Below are 13,586 nucleotides of genomic sequence, written 5' to 3'. Positions count from 1 at the left end.
TCTATGGTCAAAAGGTCAAATGCACTGAGTACACGGTACAAAGCAATAAAAGGTATTGGGTGTGGGGGGAGGGGGACGCAACAGACACTACTATAAAGAAATTGAAGAAACACAATCATAAAATTACAGTTTCACTGTATTACATATACATGAAAGCAATTTACAACTGAGTTATTAACCCAGCTGTGCCAGTTTTATGTGCTTCACTGAACACTTGTCAAAGAAATAATTACAGCTTTCATGTTTAAGTAGGATTTAGAATACAGTTTTGTACATAAAATTAAGTGAAACCAATAGGATGCTAAAATCTCCCACTTCGTGTAAGATAAAGGGAAGAGTACACAAAACTTATTCTATTAAAAGACATACAGAATTGTAGGACTCTATGCATCATAGTTCACTACATTTTTCAGCCTCCACAGCAAAAACAAGGGAAGAGGCCTTGACAATCTACGTAGCAACCAAACAGCTTCTATCAGTTACGACTTAAGTTTCATTTTAACAGAGCCAAGTAAAAATTTCTACTTCTTGTGGAGACAAGGAAGAATAATTACATGAAAAGTAACAATCCTGGAGTTGTCATGTTGCTGCCTGGCTAATAAGCTAGTTACTAGAGAGACTTCCTGAATTCTCTCAAAATGGAAATAAAACAGGGAAAGATATTCAGGAAAAAAATTGGGTATATGATAATTAATAATTAATTATTCTCTATTTTACTAACACGAACGGAGGGCATGAGAGTTACAAAAGGTGATAAGGAGACGCTGCAATTGACTGAATTTGAAGAAAGACCACCACTAAGCTATCACTAAGTTACCTACATATATTAGATTTCAAAAGCGTTCTGCATTTTTTTATAACATCAGTAACATCCTGCTAAAACTACTATCAAAAAACCAAATTGTCAAAGAATCAAATATATCCAGTGCAGATTATTAAAGAAACATTGTCAAAGCTGGTGACAAAATTCGTGCACAATTAACACACTGAAACACAAGTTCATATATTTTGAGTGACTGTTTCAGTAGCTAATAGACCTGCTATTACAACATGACAACATTGTAATGGATTTTGGAAAGCTGATATAATCCACAGACTAGAGAATTCCTAAAAAACAGGGAAAACTTAACTCTTGAAAAATTTTGGAAACGAAGAACTCATAAAAGGAATGTCTACATAATAAATAACATCAAAACTCTTCAGTCACCAGCATAACATTTTACAGCATTTATACAAAAAAACCCCAAGAAAAATAGGAAAATTGACACTGCTGTTCAGTAAGTTTCCTGAGTCTGAAAGATGATACCAGACTTCAACAATATGAAATAATAACCAGAATTTCTCCAAATTTACAAAGCCTACAAAATAAATGTTTGTATCTCCCACAGTAAAAATGAACACAAACATGCTTACATTTTCATTAGAGAAGCAACGAAATTACCTTTTCTAATTTCTCGCTTCTAATTTCTATGCTAACACTGAAGAACTGTTTTAATAATCTGAAAATATTGTAATGGACAGCTTTCTAGAGTATGCCTTGCCCACATTTTGAAGAACATATCAAACATTAATGAATTATTCTAAACAGCAGTTTGTCAAGTCTCATCTTGCATACAGGGGGAATCGCGCCTACAAATGAATTTCCCCAAGAAGTAACCATCCATGTTCTAGATTGCTGGGAAAAAAACATCACAGACCACACACGGAAATTAACATTGCGACACTTCAATATTAACCTCTCAGAGAAGAAGAGCAGGAACAGTCAAGTTGCTGACATTATTTCATGAAAGGCAGCAAAACATGAAATGAGAAAAATCTAATGATAAAAAGGATGTTTCACAAATTTCATCTAGAGGCATGGAAAAACTACAAAACCATCTTCTGTCAATCTCCTACTATTCTATTCAATAAAACAATTTAAAAAAAATTGTGAGCTTTGGGTACTTAAGCTACAAAAACGTTACTCAAAACGGAGGGGCAACTCATATTCCTGCTCTCTTAACAAGAGACTGAAAGGGAAAAATAAGTTTTCTAATCACTTAAGCCCTGATGTTACTTGCTGGTCACAGCTATTGGTCTGTACCAACAACATTTGAGAGTTGAGCAGTACCCACCTCAAACTGATGAATTACTGTCCCACTTTCCAGCCCTTTCCTTAGCTGTTCCATAGACTCATCCAGAGTATCAGCATATTCAGTACAGAGAAGAGCTTCTGGGAGATTCTGGAAATCAACTTCATCTTCCGATCTAGGCTCCACAAACTGTCTAACTACTGAAAGATATATTGAAAATCAAAATTTGTTACATAGAGCATTAACATGCTTGCAATGCATACTAAAATTTACCAGCTTATGAGAACAAAGTTTGAAAAATAAAGTTTCAAGGAAGCAAACAATAGCAACAGACTTATTTCATTTAGTTATGTATTATATTACTGCAGGACTAGTGTAAATTGTCCTCATGGACAATTTCCTTTAGGGAAAAGAAATTCTTTAAGGGGCTAACCTAAAAGGACTGTTTCCAAGCACAAAGTTTTTTTTGGTGCTATTGAAATAATTTGGCGTCTTGAAGAATCATCTGCTAAATAAGGTAATGACTCATAACATTACCATAGTAGAAATCAAGTAAGTTTTGCCTAAAAAAAAATATTAAAAAACAATTACTGAAATATCTCTACAAGTTTGGAGCCTCTCACAGCAAAGCAAACAAATAAATTAACATAATCTCTTTCTATTAGAGGAGCAACTACATGATATTTTTTAATTTTTTATTAAATCAGGTCCCTCATTTTAACATAAATTAGAAAATATTTTTTGTCAGTTTTCCAGGGCATTTCCTGTTAAGATGTTGAAGAACATGAAAAAAGTTACAGAAAAACTACACCGTAGTGTTGTCTCTCTATGAAAGCTGTTGCATGGCTGAAGGCACCCACTTCTGGTCATTCTCTGTAGTGAATAGTATGGCTCATTCCCTGACAATCTATAGAAGGTGGTGAGTTCTTTATACTTGTGTCTATACTAAAGACTGGCGTGGGGACACAGGGTAAGACTTCAGCTCAAAGCAAAGACATATCTGCAAGTAGGAAGAGGACTAAAAAAAAAAGTTAAGGAAAGACTACATTCTGCTTTATTCTGCAATAAAAGAAGCAGGACTGTGCGCAGGGAAAACGAGACCAAGACTCATCTACCTTCTTAAAAACATAAGAAATTTAAAATAAATGCTACAGAAGCATATAACATTTATGCAGTTTTCTTGTCTCTTGTTTCCCAGCAACGTACAATCCCTTCAGATTTTTAAATCATAATGCAACCAGAAACTCCTTGCCAAGTCTTCCTACTACCATTTGTGTTAAGGTCTTACCATTGCTCCTAGAGAAAGTAAATAATAAAGAAAATAATAGTTTCACTTCACCCGAAAGCTGCTGCAATCTACATGTGTTTAAAAATGGAGAAGGATTGGCTCCTTGTATTTAAAAAGTAAACACCTCTTACCCTACCTATTTCAGAAATTGACTTGTTGCCAGCAGGAATTTAGGGAGTAGTCTACACTGGTCAAGCTCATCATAATCATAAAGTATCTATTGTGGGTTGTTTTGTAGAATAATTGTGCTGGGGAACAGTAGCTCATCAGTATTTGCAAAGCAGCAATTAAAGATTTGTGAAATTATGCTCTATTTCTAAAAAGAAGTTTTGCAAAGAAACATTTGTTGTTTTACTGAGTTTAGAGTTAAAAATAGCAGAAGTAATCCTAACTTGATAGACTTGTTTGTATTTGAAAGAGCCTACAGTTAAAAGTACTTATACTACCAATTTAAATGCAAGAGGAACTACTTTTTAGCACAGACTTATTCCCAATGAACCAAAACCACATTTATTAGAATAGGTGAACCACTAAGTAGAAGAGCAACCGTCTCAAAAATATTAAAAGTGAATAAAATAAGCCCAGTTACCTTTCCTTCTGACCAAAAGTGCAAGCTCCCTCGTGTGAGATTCTCTGCTGGCTTTTATAAACATGACTACCTGGTCATGTGTGTGCTCTGAGATATCTCTGCCGTTAATTAATACTATCTGATCGCCTTCATTCAGTTTTGGAATGCATTTATCAGCCTGTTTCAAGACAAAGAAACATATTAACATTATTGCATTCAGACACATAAGCAGGAACAAATCAGAATACTAAATTCATTATGTAAGCAAATTCTTCAGTTTTCTCTTGACAAGGTTTCCTCTTCTGTATCAGAACTTCAGTCTAAGGATTCAGATCTAAAGCTGTTTTTGTTGCTTCACAGCCTCTTAATAAAGATGAGAAACTGTTAAAAAAAGAACTCGTATTTATCAGGTAGCCATTACCAAATTGCTCATAATGATCCAAATTTCAGACTGAAAACCTTAACAAATGAAACTTTATCTCATAAGAAAAAGATGGCATTTGTTATGATAACAGTACTGAGTTTTGATGCAGTGACACTGGAAAGTCCAAATACGACTTGGAGGTTATTAAACTGAACATATCTTAAGTATCAGGACATTCCACAGACGTGAGCTTCTTTCTACAACTTAAACTTACATGTATTTTATATAGAAGATGACTTCTTCCCAATTTCCTTCACTAAGAGCTTCACTAAGCTTATGTTATGTCTTGCAACTTACAGCAATTTAGATCAGCTGCTGAACTTCAGGATTAGTTTGGCTTTATTTTCTGCCACACTTCTTAGTACATTAGGTTCATGACCAGCACAAAGGAATTAAAGGCATGGACAGAATATTGTGACAGTCCTGGTGAACAGGCTTTTGGTGTCCACGTTTGAACCAGGGATTTGGACCTCCAGAGTTCATGCCAACCACAGATAGTCTATGATTCTGGTAATATGAATGAGAAGGATTCAATAACCCTTGAGAAGAACCTCAACTTACTCAACCATTTTATTATCATTGCTATTCTGATTTTTATTTTGTTTAGGAAGTATAGAAGTGATTTAGTTAAATACACTATTCTAAATCTTTTATAAATCAGACTTAGTCCAATATGGTCTGTTATTCTCCATTTATAGTTCCCAGTATTTCCTTACTGTTAACACAGGTTCCCTGACCTTTATTCGTCTAATTCTATTAGCTCTATCAAAAAGCAACACATGAAAAATGTTCTAATTAGCCCTTTCCTTTTCAACCTGCTTATGCCTTGCAGGAAGCATTGATAACTTGCGTGAACTAAGTCTGTCATTACCAAATTAAAAACAGAAAGTGACAGAAAGGAGAGGCATTAATGACAGAATCAATAAGAAAAAAACCCAACAACAATAAAAATAAATACTCCCCCCTACAAAAACAAAAACAAAAAATAACAACCCAAACATTTTTCAAAGAAAGAAGTAAAGAAAATAATGAAGGATGAGGAAGATTGACAATTCTGCCTGATAAAGATATGCAAATAGAGGAAGAATAGGAATTAGAAACAGCCACAGTGTTCCTCAACACTGATTTAAATAAGTATTCACATGTTCCCAAAAGAGTCGCTGTCATTCTTTGTACAATTTATGGAGGCCAGATTGAAGAACACAACTATGAACAATTGATTTAATCGCTCTAAAATATAATGGTTAACAATAGTTGAAAAGATAAATGATATAAAGTTCGTATCAGTCATACTGGTCACATTAGGTCAGCTTAGGAGTGTCAAGAAGTGAACAAGAACATGGAGGGAATGGTGTTTGAGCTCCTACATTTATCTATAATTTAGATATCTTGGCTGGTTGCTGGCTATTATTCTTTGTTACAAGAGAAGATGAATATTGATGTTCAAAGAAGTTATGTTAATCATGTGACATGTTAATGTCTCAGCTCTCTTGCTTGATACATCTGACTATATAAAACGTATCTCAAATGGGAATTAATTCTTTCCATGTAAGCATAATTTGTAGATTTTTCAGATACTGATTTTTTTCAGACAATTAATTATGTCAGAGGCTTCCCGTCCTATTGACTCACCCAATATTTCATTTTATGCTAATGTCTTTGTTATTATTCCAAGAAGCACACACACTATTTCCCAACCAAAAGCTCTACTAAATACAACTATAACAACATCTATATCACCTTAAGACATTAATATTGTTTCTGAGAAAAAAAAAACCAAACAACTAGAGTAGAGGAATTTTTTTGAGAAAAATACCAGATGCAATGAACAGTTGTTCTTTCGCCACTCTGTTTCCAAATCTCCCCAGAATTCCAACTAGGATGCCAAAAAGGATATACCTCCTTGTGTGTATATTTATTTCCCTTTCTCCACAAAAGACAGATCTTTTAGGCATCACTGAGGTTCCAAGGAGCTATAATAAACTAAAAATGCACTCCATACTACTTAAACTTACAAATATCAGCTACATGTCATTAAATAGACAAGAGCAAGTGAAGTTTAATTTACAGAAAACAATATAATCAGTGCTAATATTGTTAGGCTCTAAAAAGAAGTACTTATATTTTTTCCTTTTGCTGTAACATCACGTGATTTCTCTAGCACTGCAGTTGAGTATACTGCATTAGATAATGGTTTCTAATATATCCCTCTGACCCTTGATAACTTGCTCACTTGGTGTGCTTTTTTCATCTAGGGAGCTAATAAATCACATGTATCTATGCCAATACCTGCTAACTGGGGACACTTACTTAAATGAAGTAACTTAGACATACAGCCCTTTTCCAATCAGAAAATATAACAGATCAGAGCTTCTGTATCTCTCAGAAGATAATCTGAATCTGCCAAAGGAAAATCACTGCCTCTGGAAAAGCATCTTTTGTTTCCCAACTGTAGAATAAGCCTGCTTCTAGTATCACTTCAGTATCTCAAATCACCTTTATATTTTGCTAGGTTTGCAAATCTGGTCTGTTTTATTTTCACTTTGTGGATTTCAGTTATAATGACGATTTTCTACTACTCTTCTGTTCACATCATTATTGTAGTTCACGACTGAGTTTAGCACACTGCATGTCAAGCCATAAGTTTTAAACAGACAAAATGCAAGTTCTCAAACAATCTGTTTTAGCTCAATTTACATTATGACATTCAGATACTAGTTCTGTGAATACTTATCAAATTTCAAGAGTCTATAATGTTCAATGCACCCCAGATTTTTAAGTCAGAACTATCTCCTGTCTAGTTTGAACTGATATTACCTTATGAGAGTTGGTAAATAAATTTTTAAGAAAGTGAGTGGGAAACAAACTAAGAAAAAAACACACACACAAAAAAAGAGAGATTATATCACTATTATTAGTTCAACATAATAACTCACTGACTGTGCTGTTTCCAATAAATGTTCCACTTAGCCCAGAAACATTTCAATATGCAAAAACACATGGAAAAATAGGATCAGTACATTCTTTGTCATGGAATTTCACAGGCCTGTCTTATGCATGAAGAGCTACTAGTTTTCATTCAATTTCAGAGTATCACTAACTAATTTGATAGGTCCTGCTTGTTTAAATGGAAACCCCTGCTACCTATTTCAGAGCGCTCCAAATCTTGCAGAACTCTGCTGTATCTCCCACAAATTGTTTCTTTTTCATAAGCTGTGCTTCTGTACTGCATCTTCAATCATCCCATTTGCATTTTCCATGTTCTAGTGCACTCTTTGAGACAATGGAAGAAAGCAAATATGCTTTCCATCTGTCTCTCATTTGGCTAACAGTTCCCAATCTTTTCATCCATAGCTCAAAAAAAAAAAAAAAAAAAAAAAAAAAAAATCCACAAAAAAAAACACTGGTCAAATCAATTTCTAAAGAGAACAGCTCAGATGCTATGTCATACTGGTTATGCATTTCCAAATTCCTGTGAGTAAAGACTTATGAAAATGGTAGAAGCAGCAATAAATGAAAGATTATAATGGAAAGATATTACTTACAGGTGATCCTGGAGTTATTCTTGATACCACTAAGGGTATTTTTTGATCTACTCCGCCCTACAGGAACGTCAAGTAAATAATGACATCAATACATCACTACCATAAGCATTTTAAAGAAACAACCATCTACTTTCATTTTCAAATAAAATTTGTTCTCTGCCACTAGAGGTCAGTAAGATTGAATTTTCATGAGGAAATATCAGGATATACATTTTTCCAGTAGACTGAACCTGACTCCTTTACTTGTCCATACAGTAACAGGCAATAAACAGATCAAATGCAGCATTATTCAAGCCCTGTCCTTCAAGCAACATCTAAACTTATAAGGTGGATAGTTTTAAGGTATTATAGTGAGTGTGCAAGAGATAGGATATGATCGCAGTTCCAAACAACTACACTCCTTCATTCCCTTTATGTAAAGCTTTATCATTGCTTCACCAATAAATAGCAAGGCAAAATGAACAAACATGACTCTGAATAGCAATACTGTCAAAATCAATCTCTTTAAATGGAATTCTGGTGATGTGAATAGAAAATTTACAGGGGAATCAATACTTGTTTCCATTTTCATAATTCATTTTCATCTCTCCAATGTGATTTTTTCATCAATATATTTGATAAGATAGCACAAGCTATTTAGCTTGTTTTATAATACAGAGACACATTTTTCTAGAAATTAGTACCTTAAATTAGGTTTCCAAGTCCATATTTACATAGCAAAACACACAGTTTGCTTTGGAAATGTGTCATGTCCATAGTATACGCAACTAAATAATAGAGAAGTAGTAAAGGCCTATTTTCAAAAATAGGATTTTAACATTTAAGGATTAGGCTATCACTTCTAAAAAAATTTTGAGTCCTTAAGAAATTTCTGTGCAATACACTGATTTCTCTTTAGTATTACATCAAAAATGAAAAAATAATCAATGTCAAATCACGGTATCTACGTAAATAATTTAAAAATAACAAAAAGATTGCTGATTTACCTTTAGATTAAATCCAAACTTCCCATCTTCATCTGGTGTGATACGCACCAAAAGTAAATCCCCCTCAATTACTTCATTCTGCAATACAGAGAAAAATGCAAATCAAACTTCTCTAAGTTTTAAAACAGCACAAAATTAGGGTACAGCATACCCACATTCAGGCATGTTCAACACTAATTCTCCATGTAAATCCATGTGTAAAAAAGGAAGAAGCTAAGGTTAAAGAATACACTCATTGCAGCTTTTAAAAATAGTAAAAATTGCAACAAGGGCTTCTCTGAAAGCAATACCACCTATTTTGTGATGCTGGTCCATGGCTTCAGAGGTAGATGGTGGTGGTATAGCAGTAGGGCTGAACATTCCCACCAACATCCCATAGCATTTTGTTGCTGTAAGATAGCTGGCAGCAGAGAGGCAATCTGACAAAATAATGTCTGAGATGGAAGGGCAGTTGAAGCAAAGGAGTGTCACTGAATTACTCCACGTGGAAAAAATTGTAACCACTGACATTCATCAACAGTTGTTGAACGTTTATAAAGAAAAACAGTGGATGTGAACACAGTGAGGTGGTGGGTGGGTGGTGGTGCAGCTTGTTACAAGCACTGCATGCAGGCTGTTGTCCATCACCAGCAAAAATGAAGAGCTAATGGTGGTGGCCATTCATTCCAGATAGTGGGCAGCCAGGTTAGGAAGCTGTTTAGCACAGCTCTGGAGCAGGCTGGAGCAAAGGTGAGCGAAGATCTGCCATCTTAAAGCTAAAAGGGTGCAGCTGCTCTCTAGTCAACTCAAAATGTGAATTTTTAAATGAATTCAAAATGTGATTTTTAGCCATCACAGACAGGAGTTGTGCTCACTATCAAGACATACAGCAGCTTGAGTGATCTTCTCTTAAAGCAAATGAGATACAGTCATACAAGGACTCCCATTCCATTAAGATGCAGACACTGCAGATGCTGCTGGAAACCTGGTCACTATTAGAAATCAATGTACATGGCAGGCTTACCTACCATACTGTATATACAGCCTTGGAGAAATATAAGATGAGAAGCTTTATTCCTATTGCTGCACAAAACATGCTCATCCTAGAGTTAAACCACAGTTTTTGTGGGTTATTAATCTGTAGTTCAAAACTACATATGGTACCAGTTTTGACTTGAAAAGAATGCAACTGAACATACCTTATCACAGTAGTACTGACTGGAATCTTCTGTTGAGCTACTTTTTGTAACATTGTCATAAGTTTCTAGGAAGTGTTTATCCACTCCTTCCAAAGGGTAAGAGTCAGAAATGTTACCAACTCCATTGGGAGACTGAGTCAAGGCTTTAGGTGAGGTATGGGTCAGAGAATTCCGAGATGGACTATTTCCCAATGCGTTCCTTCATTTAAATAATAAATAAAAATTAGAAAGGTATTGTTACTCAGATTTTTACATTAAAATGTGCAAAATTATTGCTCAGATAAAAGAACAAGCCATTTTTGTACTTGAGGTTAAACAGCACCTCTTGACATGCAAAGTAATAGGATTGGAGAATGACCTATGCATATCTTTAGATCAGCAGAGACCTAGAAGAACTGAAAACACAAAACTAGAGCAAGAGAAGCATTTTTAGCAAAATACTTGAAGGACAACAGTGAAAGGCATTGCAGAAGTGGTACATGAGATCTCAGCAACGAGAGTAAATCCCAAGGGAAAGTACTTCACAGCTGCCAATTCTATCCACCTGCATTATCCCACTGTAGAGAGATCTTTCACTTGCATCACAGACCATCACGATCAGGGGCAGTACACTTTACAAGCACACTTTCTAGCACTACTTACAACCAGCACTACAATTAATTATATTTGACCCTTGCAAGTATGCGTGGTTTGTTATTATTATTATTATTTTTTTACAGAGTGTATACAATTCATTATCTAGTTCACTATTCCTAAAAGCAACATCAAATTCTCACAGGGTGGTAGTAGCAGAAGTAAATCCCAGCATTATAATTTGTAAATGAAGACATTTGTCTCTGCTTTGGTACTAGTTCAATGCTATGTGTGGGCTTTTCTGAACCATTCCTGGGGGCCACTGCTAGATGTCAGTGAAGAAATAAAACCATATCACAAAGGAACGTAACTTAGTTTACATACAGGATTTGCAACACAGAAACTATTAATAACACAATGACTTATTTCTTGGCCTGTAGAAATCTGACTGCAACTAACAAACATGATGACAGGGGTCAGCAGACTAACTTGTTTTTGGCTTAATATTTCTGATGTTTGGTTTTATTACATGTACTTGGCATTGCCAATGAAATGCTTTCAGTAATATTTACAGGATTTTCTGTTACCACAAAGAATACTATTCAGAGACATTATTCACTTGGCTTTTCCAATAACTTAAAAATATTTTAGCAAACTCAAATGACACTTAAAAAAAATAGGAATTATTAGTTTTATTTGGTAGCTTCCAAGAGGCTTTCATGATTCCTGTGAGGTCAATGATAAGCAAGGAGGAATCATGTATATGTAAGCACATCATAATATATTTTTCAGAACAGAATTTAATTACAAAATTTCACTTGCAACTTAAGAAATTTAGTTCTTAATGATTTTCCACCATTGAAAAAAATAACACTGGAATATGACTTTTTCATTACTGCCTTCTGGCAGTAAAATTACAGTGGATTCTGGCATAATTAGATTTTTAGAAAATAAATTGAACGGTTTAAGAAAATAATTGTTTTGTTTCATTAATGGTTATTAGACACTTATTAAGATTTAAGATTTCTCCGATCCTCATCCAAAAATTTAATTTTTAAGAAAGGATTTACAATCTTCATTGGTTTAAACACTTATTTCTGCCTTCATACAAGACCAGCACTGAGGAAAAGCAATTCAAGTTAAGTATTTTATTAATATCTTAAACATTCCATAGTGGAAAGTTTAAAGACAACTCACTTTGGCGATTCTTGTTCAGATGGCCTGTTAAAAACAAATAAATAAAATTCAGTAAGTGAACAAAAGTTAAATCTTAAAGAAAACAGAAATTGTAATTACAAAAACAAATCAAAACAACAACAACAACAAAAAAACTAAGTACAAGCCAAAAGATGTGCTGACAGGAAATTAAAAATCGTGTAATTCTGTACAGAGTCTAAACCAGTCAATTAAGGGATCTGTGAAACACTCAACAAAAAAATCACCGGGCAGTTCTAACTACTCACTTCCACTTTTGGCACAAGCCCATCTACCCACAATGCTCATCTGCTACTGCAGCTTACACCGCTGGAGTTTACAGAGACGTTTATCAGGATACGCTTCACCATTTGAAAATGTTTTGGATGTGGATCACTATGGTTAAAGACATCACTGATAATACTTCTTCACATGTAGGTAATGAGAAATTAGCATAGGCTACTTCAGAAGTGTCCGTTACAACACAAGAGTAGAACAGCTGCTGACAGAGAATTTTAACATAAAATATAACTAAAGCAGTGGCTACACAGACCAGGACAATCTAACACAGAAAAGAAGGGTGGTTAATTAGGGATTTTCACAGAGCAGCTTGGCTGATTGTAGCAACATAACCAAAAGAACATCCACACACGGCATCTGACATGAATAAACTCTCCACTCATTATCATCCAGGAACAAAGGTATCGATGTAATTGTAAAACTTACTGTGTGTGCTAGAACAAACTGCAGCTTAAATTGGGAAGGAAAAGAATGCAAGAAGCAGTAAACTGTGTTAGATTGGTTACCTAGTTCAGTATTCAGTTTCTGGAGGAGGCAAACTAATGATTATTGAGAAATCAGACATTTAGTGATGCTTTTGAGAAGGTATGATCACCAACAGTTGGCAGCTCTGGGAATTCTGTTGTGGTTTATTCAACTGTATTTAGATGAAAAACTGATAAACAGTACAGCAGTTAGGAACAGAAACAACTGCTAATCCTATCATGAAACAGTCCTAGTCTTCTGGAACCTACACAGAATTTCATTCAAGGATGTGCAGGTAGTAGAGACAAATCAAAGGCTTCTCTATTTATTACTGACTGCCTATGTCTTTAGAGCCCAATTACTACACCCCCATGTCTGCTCCTACTCCATTATTGTAAACACCTCTACAAATAAGAGGAATTTGCTGCTCAGAACAAATCCTGAGCCCCAGGTGCACTCCCAAGACTACACCAGAACTATTCTGTCATATACCCATATTACAGAAGGAGGTCACAGCTGGAGGTCAGAACTGTCCAGGTGGCACAGTATTTACCTTATCTACCTTACAGCAAGTTGTGTCATGATACAGTTTGCTTACTCAATGAAAACTGTACGTGAATATACCAATGCTTTTCATGCAAAGGAAAACAGTGACATTCCTCAACTTGTATTTCTTTTCCAGTGATTTATTCCGAATTTAGTAACTTAGCTAAGCTCATTACTGCATGCTTTTTTAGTCTGTCAAAACTGCTGTGCTCCTTTCCCTTACTCTATTCAATTCAGTTAACCAACAAACTTAAAAAGCATTTTTTAACTTAAAGGACAGGACTTAAATACTCTCCATTACTGTTTCTCGTTGAAATATTTCATCACAAAAATTACCCAACAATGAAGGCATAAATTAGCCGTAAGAATATAAAATAATGAGTTCACACTGTTGTTATTACTGTTTGACAGTGAATCATGTACTGTGTTCCATCAAAACTACAGTAA

The 13,586-nt window shown here is 34.8% G+C and overlaps 1 protein-coding gene across 4 annotated transcripts in view; it reads right to left on the bottom strand.

Annotated features, from left to right (window-relative positions):
• PTPN3 (protein tyrosine phosphatase non-receptor type 3) overlaps window positions 1-13,586 on the bottom strand; it is a 156,418-nt gene that overhangs the window by 19,045 nt on the left and 123,787 nt on the right. For all 4 annotated transcript variants that reach the window (XM_065752640.1, XM_065752641.1, XM_065752642.1 and 1 more), the window contains 6 exons: window positions 11,832-11,855; window positions 10,062-10,260; window positions 8,884-8,961; window positions 7,898-7,954; window positions 3,950-4,106; window positions 2,115-2,272 (listed from right to left, as the gene is read on the bottom strand). In XM_065752640.1, coding sequence (XP_065608712.1) covers window positions 2,115-2,272; window positions 3,950-4,106; window positions 7,898-7,954; window positions 8,884-8,961; window positions 10,062-10,260; window positions 11,832-11,855 — 673 coding nt within the window. The remainder of the gene's footprint in view (window positions 1-2,114; window positions 2,273-3,949; window positions 4,107-7,897; window positions 7,955-8,883; window positions 8,962-10,061; window positions 10,261-11,831; window positions 11,856-13,586) is intronic.

The sequence above is a fragment of the Cyrtonyx montezumae genome, unplaced genomic scaffold (genome assembly GCF_038088225.1).
Source record: "Cyrtonyx montezumae isolate F1298 unplaced genomic scaffold, pur_monq_1.0 scaffold_8, whole genome shotgun sequence".
In the NCBI taxonomy this organism is placed as follows: Eukaryota; Metazoa; Chordata; class Aves; order Galliformes; family Odontophoridae; genus Cyrtonyx; species Cyrtonyx montezumae.
The sequence above is the reverse complement of the archived record's forward strand: the minus strand, read 5'-3'. Positions and strand labels throughout refer to the sequence as shown.